Source organism: Salmo salar, chromosome 15 (genome assembly GCF_965601325.2).
Source record: "Salmo salar chromosome 15, fSalSal1, whole genome shotgun sequence".
In the NCBI taxonomy this organism is placed as follows: domain Eukaryota; kingdom Metazoa; phylum Chordata; class Actinopteri; order Salmoniformes; family Salmonidae; genus Salmo; species Salmo salar.
Genome location: NC_138305.1, coordinates 30,190,481 through 30,207,008, shown reverse-complemented (window position 1 = coordinate 30,207,008; position 16,528 = coordinate 30,190,481). Strand labels below are relative to the sequence as shown.

Sequence of the window (16,528 nt, the reverse complement as noted above, 5' to 3'; positions counted from 1 at the left end):
GACATTATCTGATCTAGAAAAATAAACTATCCATATATTGGACGTAATGAAATGAACACACCACTACATCATCTAGCCTGTACAAAACGAAAATGCCATCCCCTCTGACTCACAGTCCACTGAGGATTACAGAAGGTAAACAAAGCTGAGGTTCATATCACCGGAGAGTTACAGGCAACTCTATTCACCTTCCTTTTTACACTCTTCTTATAAACAACTGTAAAGGTTGTTTGGCTAGTGCCAATTCAAGTGACAGACTTCATCCCCATGAAAAATGATGGCAGCAAGTGGAGGCTGCTGAGGGGAGGACGGCTCATAATAATGCCTGGAACGGAGCGAATGGAATGGCATCAAACCATGTATTTTATATATTTGAAACCATTCTACTTATTCCGCTCCAGCCATTAACACGAGCCCGTCCTCACTAATTAAAGTGCCACCAACCTCCTGTGATGGCAGTCCAGTCAGTCCTAGGTAAACCCAGGTAGATAGATAGATGTTGGCCATCACAATAAAGTACACCCCAAGGCTGCATCAGAAGTCATTAAACAAGCAGATTGCCTACTCTAAGCACAATACCTTCCGAGCCGGTATCACAGCTTTCCAAACACCACTTGACCTTCCTACCTGGAGATTGAACATTAGGTCATCTCAATGCGGAAGGATTATCATGCTGATGATGGCCATTGTTGACCTCACCGCCACACAAGTACCATCCATCGACGTGCCAACTAACTCCCAACTCCAGTGATGGGCTGATTAAACTTGGGAAGGCAGGAATGACCTCCTGGCCGCCCCACACCCCCATGCCAAGTCAGTCTGGATTAGTTTCAGACACTGCTTTCAGACACATGGCATCTAAAGCATAACCATGCTAACTGTATACCCCTCCATAGAGGCACTCCTATAGATTAGGCATCACACTCCTGTTTGTAATGGGGTTGTAATGAGGGCCAGAAATCAATGGGGAGAGGATTGGATATGCAAATGTTGTCTGAGGTCATTGTAGAATCTACAGAGAGAATGGTCGCTATTGATCGCGGGCGAGATTTGTGAAGTGCTGGACAACGGCATTAAGTGCGTGTTGTGGCGAAGTGGAGGAGGAGGCTGTGGGTCAGAATGGGATTAATGCCAATTTCTCTTGATTGAAGAGAAGAAACGGATGAGAAACTGAGTGGTTTGATTGATTGGACGATTTGGGTGTGGAGGATGACACCGAGATGACTGATGGACCAGAGAACAGCTCTGATTGGCTTATCTTCTGTCTTTTGTGTCGATTGACAGCTACAATAGTTTTCATTGAGGGCTGACCTCTATGCCTCATGGTAGCCTCTGGTCAGAGCTTGTTTTACAGCAGATATACCAGAGATCTGTATATAAGGACGAGATGCTCTTGTCTTCGCCCCAACAATGGGAGTCGTTGTCCCAAAGGCGGGAAGGCAGGTGACAAGTTTAGGTCTAAAATAAGCTCATATGGCTTATTTTGGACAGATTTTGGCAAAAGTGAAACCTCTCGCTTCTCCTTTTCCTCTCTGGAACCTATCTACCCAGTCAGATACCTTCAACAATGTATTTTCTGATTGAATAGAATTGTTTTGAATTTCACAATACAAGAAAAGGAGGATGGTTTGACTACTATGGTAATTTGTCTCTTAACATCTCACCTGATATCCCAATGTGTGCTCTAAAAACCTAAGAAAAGACTTTTGAAAACAGAATATGAATGTATATCCACCCAGTATGTATTGTATAATAATGATCCTAAGTATGTTGTATACTCATTTGCTATGCTGTTGGGACTTACAGGCAATCTGTTCTCAATGTTTATTTTCTGTGTATCTGTTAGCATCCACTCCCTCCAATGTCAACAAGTGCCTCTGTGCTGCCAAGAGTTGGACAGCTAATGCTTTTGATTGAACGTGTGCCGCTTAAGGCAGCCAATCGTATCCCCTTTTCCTCCTCGGTGTCTGAAAGCAATTAGACCTTGAGCTGGCACATCGCATCCCAATTACACAAAAACCTGAGTTGGACACCTCAGAGAATTGAGTGCCCCTGTAGGGACCTTTCAGTGGACGTATGGCAGGTGTGTGTGTCTGTGAGTGGGTGGGGTGTGTGTGTGTCTGTGAGTGGGTGAGGTGTGTGTGTGTCTGTGAGTGGGTGGGGTGTGTGTGTCTGTGGGTGGGGTCCATGTGGGTGCGTGTACGTGAGTAGCCGCGGGTGTGTCTGTGGCCATGTGGTTGCTCGTACGTGAGTAGCTGCGGGTGTGTGTGTGTGTGTGTGTGTGTGTGTGTGTGTGTGTGTGTGTGTGTGTGTGTGTGTGTGTGTGTGTGTGTGTGTGTGTGTGTGTGTGTGTGTGTGTGTGTGTGTCCATGTGGATGTGTGTACTGATCTACACTCACCGAACAGTTTTTAGGTACACCACTCGTTCACAAAATTGAATCGCTCCTACAGACAGTGAGTCACTTGGCTATGGCTTGCTATATAAAGCAGGCAGGCAGGCATCAAGGCATTCAGTTACTGTTCTATTGAACGTTAGAATGGGCAAAATGAGTAACCTAAGTGACTTTGAGTGTGGTATAATCGCCGGTGCCAGGCGCACCGGATCCAGTATCTCAGAAACGGCCGACCTCCTGGGCTTTTCACCCAGGACAGTGTCTAGGGTTTACCGACAATGGTGCAACAAACACAAAACAACCAGCCAGCGGTGAACCTTTGAGCCAAAACAGCTCGTTGATGAGAGAGGTCGAAGGAGAATGGCAAGAATCGTGCAAGCTAACAGGCGGGCCACAAACAGATAAATAACGGTGCAGTACAACAGTGGTGTGAGCACGGCGTCTCGGAATGCACAACTCGTCGATCCTTGTTACGGATGGGCTATTGCAGCAGACGACCACACCCTGTTCCACTCCGATCAGCTAAACACAAGAAACAAGAAGAAGAGTGGAAAAACATTGAATGGAACATAACAGCGAGTTTAGTTTACCTGAGTGTCCTGGTCAGTCCCCAGACCTCAACCCAGTCGAGCATCTTTGGGATGAGAAGGAACGGGCTGTTTGCAGCATGAATGTACTGCCATCCAATCTGTAGCAACTGCATGATACCATCGCTTCAGTATGGACCAACATCCCTGTGGAATGTTTCCGACACCTTGTAGAATGCCCCGAAGAGTTCAGGCTGTGCTCGAGGCAAAGGGGATCCGACCCGGTACTAGAAGGGTGTATATGCCTTTGTGTGGGCTGTTAATTTCAAAATGTTCTCCTCCCATTTCAAGCAAAATAACTCAGAACACTACAGAAGCCATAGGATTTGGGAGGCCTGAGAATGAAAGATGGGCACTTGATTTAATTAGGGAGGAGGTAGGCGAGGGCACTGGAGACAAGGAGACATTTCAGTAACGCTCTAAGGAGACACCACCCCATTCGGCCGAGCCAGATGGTTCAATGCCGTCTGCAGCCTTCGAATGCTGACCCTACCAAAAAAGTGACTCACCAAATTCTCGGAGGAGAGGGAAAGGTGTTGGTTTATGTTGAGACTGAGAGAAACAAGGGAAGGACAAATGGAAGAGAACACAAAGGAAAAGGAAGCCAGGATCATGCCTCCCTCCTCTCTGTGCTGACAGATGGGACCTGGTTCTCACCTGAGGTGAATAAGCACGTCTGACATCCATCTGGGAGGCTTGGCTTGGGTTGAGTGGTAGAGTGGGTACACTTCACGCTTCACTGCCTTCCCCCATTTTGGACTGGGCTCTGATTATGAAGGACACGATCAAAGATCAGAGAAGGATCTGTAATCATTTCAGTGTACCATGCTGAAATATACAGACAGATATAGGAGTATAATTAGATGAATATAAGCATTTTCCATCAAATAAATTGTTCCATTCACTAAACATTGAATTTACTAAGACTAAAATGTTTGATTACTGGGAACAGAGAAGGACTAGACACATACCAACAAAGCAAGCTATATTATTAGTTTAATTTCTATTTTGTAACCTACACCTGGGATTTAAATCAGACTTAGTTGACAAGCAGAAAGGGATCAAGAGGATGAATTGCCGATCAAATATGTATTTTTTGCACAATGTTGAAAACCAGGTGCAGACAAACAGCCTCACAAACTGTGAAAGGTTTGACCGACAAAAAAAAGTTGTTTCGCTTTCTGCTTCAAATCACCAACAGGTCACTTTGAGCCAACCCAATGGCAGGCACACTGTAGGGTTCCTCCCTCTCAATTAGTCCCATAGGCATCACATTTCGTGAGCATTTTTTAAACGTTTCTTGTTGCCCAGAGTGACCTTCCCGCTGTCATCGGTGCCTGGGTCTGCCCCGCGAACATCCGTGCCAATATTGCACACCTCCAGGGTTGGGTAGGTTACTTTCTAAATGTAATCCATTACAGTTACTAGTTACCCGTCCAAAATTGTAATCAGTAACATAACTTTTGGATTACCCAAAATCAGTAACATAATCTGATTACATTCAGTTACTTTTAGATTACTTTCCCCTTAAGAGGCATTAGAAGAAGACAAAAATATATGTTACCAATTGAACGACAACTATTGGATAAATCAATGTTAAAGTTTACATAGCTGGACATATATGGATGTTACATTTTACTTTATGGGTTGGTTATGTAGGCTTCTTCTAACCCATCGCTTTCTACTACATATAATAATACAATTAAATTAGCTCTTTGCAATAAAAAAACAAAGTCTATCAGAATCCCAGACATTCCAATAAATGTTATACCCCTTGATCTTCAAGAATAGGATTCGGAAATATGGAAGTATAGATTAATAGACAGAGCTATGGATACAAGGACTGGCCATCCATGATATCAAAATGATTGTTTTAACCATGTTACGAGGCTATACAGTGTTTGTTACATTTACAATTGAACTATGAGGCATTTATAAGTTATATTCTTCAAGAATCAATGGATATATATATATATAATTTATAAATTCAAAAATGGATGAAACTATAGATTGCCCCTTTTAAGTCAATCAAAAGTGTGTGAGTTTGAGCATGTGTCCATGAGGCCAATGGATTTCTTTTTTAATCAGCATGAATTAGATTGAGCAGTAAAAGCCTCACTTTTGTTCCATAGGCTGGGTCCGCACTATGCAGCTGCTACAAGAGCTATTTATCACTGGCTGTCCACTGGTTTCAAAAACAATGATTGATAGGCAGCTTAAACTTCTTGAATTCAAACATTATCGGGTTCAAATAAACATTTCGATTTGTGAACAGCCATCCACAACAACCACAATCCGTAAGGCGCAAATAGCTAAATGAGAGAGTAGCATTGTTTCACATCAATGCGCTATGTACAGTATATATCAGTAATAAGTGATATCCGTATTGCCGTAGACTACACCACTGCTGTCATCCTTATCTCCAAGCGTTTATTCAATTTGGATAATCTTTGGATGTCGACAGCAGTCGCACCATTGGAAGACATAGATTGGACTGTAGCCTACAAAAGCCTATTCCTGCTCTTTTCCCGCGATCCATCAAACATAATTTGATGTGTCATCATAGTGGTCTCTGACTTGTGGTCAGACTTGCTGAGGTGGAACAAATTTAAACATGCGTCTTTTTTCGAAGCTGATTTGAACGTCATTGAGAAAAAATTGTCAAAGATTATATCGCAAACATTCTTTCTGAATTTAAAAGTAATCTTCAAAGTAATAATTTCGTTTTTCAAAAGTATCTGTAATCTGATTGCAAAAAGTTTGCTGCTAATGTAACAGATTACAGTTACCGTTTAAAAAAAATCCCTTACATGTAATCGGTTACTCTCCAACCCTGCACACCTCCCAGGGGTAGGGGAAGGAGTGAGAGAGAAAGAGAATAAGAAGAGAATGGAAAAAAGAGAGCAACATTTTCTACTTGTGAATGCTAAAACTACAAATCTCAAACCCCATACACTAACAACAAGGAATTATGGCAAAGCACGCTTACTGAAAAGATACTAGTCTCGTTAAAGATATATTCTGAGCTGAAGAAATGTAGAATTGACTAACGGGTGAACCACAAGGCCAAACTGCCGCCATAGCACCGTATATGACCCAGTTACATAATTCATTAAGTCATGTGACTTGACTTATTGCTTTTAGTTCCTAGAGGTGCAAAGGCCCAGTACTGTATGGATTTGTCAGACTCTGGTTACACCTCAGCCATCCCGGTAACATCTCAGCCACCCCAGCTCTTCACACCCACTGCCTTACACTAACACCATAACCTAGCCGTTACATCATAAAAATATGGACCTCCAATTTAGACCCAAATGTAGATCTCCTGCTGGCCATTAATAGGCTACTGCTCTGCTGGCCAGCCTCTACATTTGAATGATTATAGGATGTGTGAGAGGAGTTTGTGGTAATATATACAGTCGTGTTCAGTGGGATGTGGGTGTTTGAGTGATTCTGGATCTCTGTAATCTGTTCCACTGCGAGGAAGAGACAACATTATTCTACAATCTACAGCTCGTTATCTACCCATCAGCCATTTGGATTGGGTCTGACTTCCAAGTTGCAACATTCCTCCTCGTGGCTTATTCACTGTGACTTCCATTGAAGCTCGGAAACAAAAATAGCAAAGCATAATGCATCTGGGTTACTTGTTGCCATTATCTTATATGTAGTTTAGCACACACGTGTCACGTACAGGTACGCTCACTCAAACTGCCATGCTATAGAATGAGAAAAAAACGTGCTACAGCGTCTATGAGTGGCACCCTGGAGATGATTAAAACGCGAGTGTGTCACGAAGGGCACCTTTGAAGCCATACTGAAGGTGCCTCTTCCCATGGTCACATGTGTCTGTCAGACTAGGGCGTTCCTGTTAGGGGTTATATAAATAGCAGTGCTATCAGGTGTAGTCGGCAGATGGTTTACCCCTGGGCTGGATAAACAAGTTACCAAACGAGTACTGTTGTTGTTTGTACTGTAGACATGCTTCAACAACCATATAGATACGCATGTTTGCAGTCTTTGTGGGGGGGGGGGGGGGTGATTGTGGGGGATGATTGAGGGGAGGGTGATTGGGGGGGGGGGGGGGTGATGTAACATGCCAAAGATTAACAAAGAAATAACAGCTTGCTCTACCTTTTTCATAAGGTATTTAATTCTATACATTATCTCAATGTAAATACTATCTATAGATTGGGGGAAGACCCTGTTTGTTAGGAAGAACCCCCAAAAATACTGTTCTTTTCATTAGGATTGGAACAATTGTAAGGAAAATAGAACTTGACCTATGAGAAATGATGATTCCCTGACCACTGCATCTTATGTTTGAGTCAATTTCTCTGTTACTGCCAACAGAAAAGCAGTAGATCAGGGGTAGGCAACTAGGTTCAGCCGCGGGCCGATTTTTGTCAGAGAAGGTTGTTCGGTAGAACACAATGATAATAGTTTGTACACTGCAAATTGACCACAGCTAAGCCCAAAAAGACACGAGACATTGAGACACGACCACGTGTCTTTTTTTTATTCATGGGAATACTTGGGAACAGTTTCCTGAAATAAACTCATTTTACAGTCAATAAATTTCACTTTATGGGACCAAAAGAAATCACTCCGGGGCCGGTATTGGTCCACGGGCCGCCTGTTGCCAACCCGAGCAGTAGATCAAATTGCTGGCCATCAACAATTATAGTTGTCTGTATTAACATACATTTTACATATACAACAACCAGGTACTGGCCCTTCTTTTACTCAGAGACCTAGAATCACTTTAAGAGCAGTACGGGGGCATCTGTGACAGTATGGCAGCTGGGGGCGTCTTGGCTGTGTCAGTGTGGCAGCTTTTTGTTGTTGACTACTTCCGTCCTCTCTCTGTGTGGCGGCACTTCCGTGGAGGGGCGAACGGCGTGCGTCTCTGTAATCCTGTTAGCTGCCGCGCCAACGCCGCAGTCAAAGAACTGAATAATGGACTCCCCGCCAAATGTCGGCACTCCGCAGACATCGCCGCGTTAATCCACTGTGATGAGTACAGAGTCGATGCCTGCCCCAGTTTCTTCATTTCCTTATGAGAGAGAGAGAGAGAGAGAGAGAGAGAGAGAGAGAGAGAGAGAGAGAGAGAGAGAGAGAGAGAGAGAGAGAGAGAGAGAGAGAGAGAGAGAGAGAGAGAGAGAGAGAGAGAGAGAGAGAGAGAGAGAGAGAGAGAGAGAGAGAGAGAGAGAGAGAGAGAGAGAGAGAGAGAGAGAGAGAGAGAGAGAGAGAGAGAGAGAGAGAGAGACTTTTTGTCTTTCTTTACTGAAACATTCTCATTTCATTTAAAACTCACCACCCAACCTCCCCCTTAAAAATAAAACCAAAAATACATCCTGTAATGCATACATGTACCATACTCGCCTTTCCAGCAACCACATGATACAAGCCAACATCACAATACTCAAGACAATACCCACTCCTACAACCGTATATCCAAAACATCTTCCCCAGCTATACAGACAGCCCCCCCAACACACCATATCTCCTGAAACATCTCCACACTTTTTATCATTTTATAGAACTCAAACTCAACCCTAAGGCGCGCAGAGACCATCCCATTAAACAATAATAAAGGGTCTGTTATCCCCCCACCTTTGACCCTGTTCCTCCTTGTTAGCCAAATAGCTAACTTTGCCTGAGCAAACAGAAAATTCAACAAAACACATTTTTCCTTCTCCTTACTTGAATACCTGTATCCCATTATGAACACCCCATACAGTAAAGACCACCCCCAACCTCTCACACAGACATTCCAACAGAGACATTAATGGCATTAATCTGGTGCACACAGAAAACACATGAATCACAGTTTCTTTCATTTTACAGAAATGACACTCCTGCCCGACTCCCGGTTCAACCCGTGCCAACCAGCTGTTAGTGGCCAGGGCTCCATGTAGAACCCTCCACTGGAGGTCCCCTGACCTCTTTGGTACTGGGGGTTTGTAGAGCCCCCTCCATCTAAAACCCACCATACTCTCCACCCCACATACCCCCTGCCACTGATGTGCCTTCACTCCTGTTAGGCTCCTAATGTTCCTCACCTTAACACAGAGGTTGTAGAGGGCTTTACCTCCCACCCCTTCAAACTCCCCCAGGCTCGGAGTGTTAAAATCTAACAAGTCCTCCAGACCCCCTTGCCAGTCTCCAGTCTCTGCCGTCACCTGCAGTGGCGGAAACATTGGTGGCCCCTCTCCCTTTGGCTGCTCAAACATCCCCCTTACCGGCTCAGACAGTGCCTCCTGGACCTCCTCCAGGAATCTCTCCAGCAGCCTAAGAGACGTTATTCCTGTTTGCTGTGCCAAGACTTCCGGGCTTTTCCACCCCTCCTCTCCCAGGAGTCTCAAGTCACCCAGCCTTTTTACACCCCCTGCCATCAGTTGCCTCTGCAGGGTGGCCGACTGGACCGATCTCAAAGGGATGGCTGGGTTGTGGAAGATAGGCTCCTCCCACACCCACAGCCCAGGCTCCACACCCCCTTCTCGTGTGTGCCTTAGCAGCTGCCAGGCCCTCAGCACCGCAGAGTAAAAATCGGAGAGACCTGCTGTACTCAGCCTCTCCAGCTTCATGAGGAACAGCTGCCGGTCCAACCCTAAATCTCCAGCTCTCCTCAGCAGCGCGCATGCTGGTTCCCTCCAGCCAACATCAGTATGGTACAGCAGTCTCTGTGCCGCCTTTAGCCGGAAAGCAGCCATCCTGCTCTCCAGTTCCACCAGGCCCTGTCCTCCTTCGTGGACGGTCATATACAACACCGCCGCCCTCAGCCAGTGATGGCCCGACCAGAAGAAGTCCACCAGCTTGCGTTGCAGGTCTGCGAGCAGACCGGCGGGGGGGTTGAGGACAGCCAGTTTATGCCACAGGGAGGATGCCACCAGGTTGTTAATTATCAGCACCCTCCCTCTATATGACACTTGGGACAGGAGCCACCTCCACCTGGCCAGTCTTGACACCACTGCCTGTGACAGCCCCTCCCAGTTCTTCCTGACCCACCTCTCCGAGCCCAGGTACACCCCCAACACTTTAAGCCCTTCACAACCCCACTGCAAACCCCCTGGAAGCAGAGGAGGAGCCCTATCCCCCCATGCCCCACATAACAGAGCTTTGCTCTTGCCCCAGTTTACCTTAGCTGATGAAGCTCCCTCGTACACCTTCAGACTGGTCTCCAGTGCCTGCATATCTTGACCATCCCTGACCATCACAGAGACATCATCTGCATATGCTGACACTGCTATGCCTGTCACCACACCCATACCTGTCCAGCACACTCCCTGCAGTCTCCTGCGTAGCAGGCCTAAAAAAGGCTCAATGGCTAATGTGTATAACTGCCCAGATAGAGGGCATCCTTGTCTAATGCCCCGTCTCACCCAGACTGGCCTACTGAGCCCCCCTCCCACCTTAACCATACATGATGCCCCAGCATACAACAGCTTCACACAGGTCAAAAAACTCCTCCCAAACCCAAACACAGACATCACATTAAACAGATATTCATGGTCCACTCTGTCAAAAGCCTTCTCTTGATCTAAAGAGACCAGTCCAAAGTTCACATTAGAACCTCTCGACAAGTCCAACATGTCCCTAATTAAGAACAGGTTGTCCGTGATTGAGCGTCCCGGTACACAATATGTTTGGTCCTTATGTACTATCGAGTCCAAGTGGGACTTCAGTCTGTTAGAGAGGACCTTGGCAAATATCTTGTAGTCCGCACAGAGCAATGCCACAGGCCTCCAGTTCTTAAGTTCACACAAGTCCCCTTTTTGGGCAGGAGAGTCAGAGCCGCCCGACGGCAGCTCATCGGCAACTCTCCTACCCCGATGCATTCACGCAACACGCAAAAGAAGTCCTGTCCAATTATTCCCCAGAATTTTTTATAAAACTCCACTGGGAGTCCATCGACCCCCGGTGCACGACCGGGGGACATCTGGGTTACGGCCTCTGCCAGTTCATGGGACAACAGAGGAACGTCCAAATCGTCCCTCTGTGCCAGAGAGAGTTTAGGGAGTTCTGTGAACAAGACCTGAGCACACAAAGGATCACACTCTTCTGCCCTATACAATTCAGTATAAAACTCCACAGTCCGCTCCCGCATCTCACCCACCACAGAGGTCACCCGCCCATCAGACAGCCGTAGACAATGCATACCCTTGGCTTCACTGCTCTGTCTTTCCAAACCAAAGAAGAAGGAGCTGGGAGGAATTGTTATACTTTTTTTGTCACATTGGTTGATGCTCATGTCTCTCTCTCTCTCTATCTATCTCTCTCTCTCTCCCACCCACCCCCTTCCTCTTCTCTCCCTGTCCAGACGCCGGGCTTGGCTCCTGATCCATACAGGAACTACATGCCCATTGCCCCTGGGAGCCCCATCTATGACTATGCCACCATCACTCCTACCGTCCCCCAGCCCCAGCCCACCCCCACCCAAACCAGCCACACACCCCTCTGCTGCAGCCTCCTTCTTCATCAGGTAAGTCAAAGCCATACTTTACCCTATAGAGCCTTGTGGGTGATATATGCATATGTAGATTTCAGAGACTTGTGAACTTGTGGCTTGATCGATGACGCAATCCACTTTGAAACTGCTGCCTCTTTCCACATATCAGAGCAGTCAATTCAGGAAGTGAACTGAAATTTCAATTCAATAATAAAAAAATGGCATATATTTTCAATGACTCATTCAATTGGAAAGTTTTTACGTTTGAAATTTAAACCACTTCCTAAATTGACTGCCTTCAATTCGAATTGACCCCAAACCTGCTACACATCATACAAATAATGGTTATATCCACCTTTGTCTTGGATTGGAACCCATCCAATAGGGCATATGTGACCAACCAGCCTCGATTCTGGTCTTATGTAGCAAAATTTGAAATTGTGATTTTTACATTGGATTTAAAGTAGAGACTCAGAGCTAAGAAAATGGTATATCAAACACTGCAGTTGAGAAACAATGGGGAAGGAATTCTGCCTCGAATGCTGATAAACTTGTATCCCCACTTTTGAGAAAATGGCACTTGAATGTTTTGGTATCCCTACTGGAGACCTCTTCTTTGTCTACATCCATTCAGCATTGTTCACACCCTCTTATGCCTTAGTCCCACCCACCTCTTTTAAGGATTCACATGAGACCATGTGCTAAACAGAGTGAGTAGTTTAGTAAACAACTAAAGATTTCAAGACTAAAAGTGGTAAAAGTAGTAGCCTACAATAAGGAAAAACTCCAGGTAAAAATCCATGTTATCTAGTCCTTGGCCTATATCCCTAATCTGACTTTGGTGCAGGTCATGTTGTTCTTCACATTACCGTCTCTGGTAAACACACACTATATCAAATAAAATCAATGTTTATTTGTCACATGCACAGGATACAGAAGGTGTAAACAGTACAGTGAAATGATTACTTGCATGGTAGCAATATCAAAAGCAGCTCAGTTGGTAGAGCATGGTGTGTGCAACACCAGGGTTGTGGGTTCGATTCCCACTGGGGGCCAGCACAGAAGAAAAAATGTATTAAATGTATGCATTCACTAGTGTAAGTCGCTCTGGATAAGAGCGTCTGCTAAATGACTAAAATGTAAAATGTGTACAGATATAAATATTTTATCATTATTAGATGACCCTTACCCAGACACACTTGTCTAAATTGATGGGTCATGTGAAGGAAATGCTATAATCAACCTCCCAGCCACATATAGCTAAGTGGATGGGTCACTATTGTCTAGACATGTACACATGTTCATTAAATACAATAGATGGTCTTAATCACCCCCAGACATAACTGGCTATCATGATGGGGTCATGTGATCATCTCTCTTGTTTAGACATGTAGAGTCTTGTTTAGACATGTAGCTAGATAGCTAGCTAGCTAACTGGCTAGCTAAACAATTGAACCGGAATAATCCCAATTTATACTACTACCAATGCAAAATTGTCATAGCTGTAGTAGGAATCTGTAGGTAGCTGGAACCATTTAACTCTGTTTTGTTTGGCCAGTGTTGTGTCAAGTCACATTGGTTCACACTGACCGTGGCGTATGCAGAAAGTAGCCCATCACTTTTTCCAACTGATCTGTCGATAGGGTCTGCTAAATTCAGGGCATCAATGTTGTTGAGAAAAAGTAGCAAAAGTAGCACAGTTGCAAATGCGAACTTGTTCTCAACTAGCTTACCTGGTTAAATAAAGGTGAAATAAAAATAAATAAAAAATAGTTATTGATGGCTAACGTTATATCTTTAAAAACTGTGCAGTAGAAAGGACTATCAACACATAATGAGCAGCTCACGTTATAGACAGAAGCATGCTACGTCCAGACCATCCATTATCTCAGCCAATCATGGCTAGCAGGAAAGTTCCTGTCTTTTCCCTGGCTAAACCAACTAGGCTTGTAATTGAACAGTTTTACTGGTATTTACGGATAGAATACAAGTTTGTTATTAAAGCACAGGAAAGTTCACATGTTCCAGAAGGCATTTCTGCCAAAAAAAACAGAATTTTGATAAAAAAATACATGTTTACTTTCAAATGCCTCTCCTGTGAAGTAGTGATGTGCGACATACGCCTAGTTTCCTAAAACTAGTTACATGACCAGAGACTCAACACATTCCCTCCCCCTATCTGGTTGTTTTTAAGGCTATATACCTTTTAAAGGCAATTAAGGAAGACTGCATTCATGATAAACGCTGCATGTGTCGACTTAATTGGAAATCTTTAAATGCCAATCGCGCTATAACGCAGATCTTCCTCGGTCCAGATTAAATCTAAACCTTAGTCTCCTTCTCCACTTCCAAAGGGAAGGCAGGATACAGTCTGCCCCATTACTTATTCAGCCCTCCAGTACGGTTCGTGTCAAAATCTCTAAGACTTTTCCCAGGCTACCAAAATACTCTGTCGCTGCTGGCAATCCATATATATTGCTAGTATTGCTTGTAGCCCTAGCCTAAGATGTCAGTGATGGATGCCTGTTTTAGTCACTTGGAGTGGGGAGATAAGAAATGTATATATAATTTTCACACATTAGCGACTTTTCGACAGCCTATGGAAATGATGATGCAGATGTTCCTTAGCTCTGGAACACGACATTAGAAACTAAAAGCATAACAAACTAAATGAAAGCCTCAAAGTGAACTTTTCTGTCCAGAATGAAGTTTGTGCAGTCTAAAGACCAACTAACTGACTAGGTTAACTTCCTACGTTGTAGTATTCGGAGGTTGTTTAGAGTGCATCCAGAAAGATGGGTCGAAGACAGAGACAAAGTAAATACTTGTGTTTCCCTGAGCCGAACCAAGGAAACTTATTGAGAAAGATTTCACACTCTGACACTGAGGATATTTTCTCCCAGCACTGTGAAATAATAATCTTTATCTAGTGTAAGAGAACATACCTCAAATGTCAAGCGTAACGTTCACTCATATGCTACAGTCTTTATTTGGTTGGACTACTATTTTTATCCTGGTGAGATTGACACACTTGTCATAAATCTTTGTCTCAGGGATTAATATAGAGTTGCTAGTTTGTGTCTGACAATTCTGCGTCGCTAATGGCAACCTAATACCCTATATAGTGCACTACTTTTGACAAGGGCCCACAGGGCTCTGGTCTACTATCTAAGGAATAGGGTGTCATTTGGGACTTTGACAATGCCTCCACACTCTTTTTCCAGTTCTAAAAATTGCAACTGTGTCTGTCTGTATTTTGACTCCGATTTTCATTGGAAACTGAAATTGGTGTTGGATTTGAGTTAGACAGACAACTATAGCAGGACAAAATCTAACTACGTAAATCATATGTATGTTCCGGTAGTTTCTTGTAGGCCTGGATGTATTAGGCTGTACAGTCAGCTGTAGTCGTTGTCTTATCGTGCTATATTTCACATCAGCCAAAGCTCTAGTTCAAAGTAGCCTACCACTTCAAAGAAAAAGTAGAACCTGCCCACGCAAAGACCATATCAATCCACTTCGACACCGTTTCAGCAGGTGGCCAGATTATCAGATAGGATCCATTTCAGCAAGTAGGCGAGGCATTCTCTACTGAAAGGTCAACAACAAACATGGAGGAGAAGGGGAGAAGGCTGAACTGACAGGCTTCACAATACCACTACTCTGGATTCTGGTGTGTGTGTGTGTGGTGTGTGTGTGTGTGTGTGTGTGTGTGTGGTGTGTGTGTGTGTGTGTGTGTGTGTGTGTGTGTGTGTGTGTGTGTGTGTGTGTGGTGTGTGTGTGTGTGTGTGTGTGTGTGTGTGTGTGTGTGTGTGGTCTGCGTGTGTGTGTGTCTGCGTGTGTGTGTGTCTGCGTGTGTGAGTGTCTGCGTGTGTGAGTGTCTGCGTGTCTGCGTGTGTGTGTGTGTGTCTGCGTGTGTGAGCGTGTGCGTGGTGAGTGTCTGCGTGTGTGAGTGTCTGCGTGTGTGTGTGTGTGTGTGTGTGAGTGTCTGCGTGTGTGAGTGTCTGCGTGTGTGAGTGTCTGCGTGTGTGAGTGTCTGCGTGTCTGCGTGTGTGTGTGTGTGTGTGTGTGTGTATGTGTGTGTGTGTGTGTGTGTGTGTGTGTGTGTGTGTGTGTGTGTGTGTGTGTGAGTCCGTACAGGCTCTACATTCTTTCAACGAAATCCAACGAAAGGAGGTACAAGAAAACCTATATGATTCATATATGTTAGATTATATAACCTATATGGTGCAGGTTAGGTTATAGATTATGTATGGTGCAGGTTAGGTTATAGAACCTATATGGTGTAGGTTAGGTTATAGAACCTATATGGTGCAGGTTAGGTTATAGAACCTATATGGTGCAGGTTAGGTTATAGAATCTATATGGTGCAGGTTAGGTTATAGAACCTGTATTGTGCAGGTTAGGTTATAGAACCTATATGGTGCAGGTTAGGTTATAGAACCTTTATGGTGTAGGTTGCGTTATAGAACCTATATGGTACAGGTTAGGTTATAGAACCTATATGGTGCTGGTTAGGTTATAGAACCTATATGGTGCAGGTTAGGTTATAGAACCTATATGGTGCAGGTTAGATTAAAGATCCTTTATGGTGCAGGTTAGGTTATATAACCTATATGGTGCAGGTTAGGTTATAGATTATGTATGGTGCAGGTTAGGTTATAGAACCTATATGGTGCAGGTTAGGTTCTAGAACCTATATGGTGTAGGTTAGGTTATAGAACCTATATGGTGCAGGTTAGGTTATAGAACCTATATGGTGCAGGTTAGGTTATAGAACCTATATGGTGCAGGTTAGGTTATAGAACCTATATGGTGCAGGTTATGTTATAGAACCTATATGGTGCAGGTTAGGTTATAGAACCTATATGGTGCAGGTTAGGTTATAGAACCTATATGGTGCAGGTTAGGTTATAGAACCTATATGGTGCAGGTTAGGTTATAGAACCTATATGGTACAGGTTAGGTTATAGAACCTATATGGTGCAGGTTAGGTTACAGAACCTATATGGTGCAGGTTAGGTTATAGAACCTATATGGTGTAGGTTAGGTTATAGAACCTATATGGTGCAGGTTAGGTTATAGAACCTATATGG

At 44.3% G+C, this 16,528-nt stretch overlaps 1 protein-coding gene across 1 annotated transcript in view; it reads left to right on the top strand.

Moving 5' to 3' along the window:
- Positions 1–16,528, top strand: part of LOC145850464 (kinesin-like protein KIF26A) — an 89,162-nt gene that overhangs the window by 64,441 nt on the left and 8,193 nt on the right. The window contains exon 4 of the mRNA XM_082961479.1: positions 11,304–11,465. Within this exon, the coding sequence (XP_082817605.1) occupies positions 11,304–11,465 (162 nt within the window). The remainder of the gene's footprint in view (positions 1–11,303; positions 11,466–16,528) is intronic.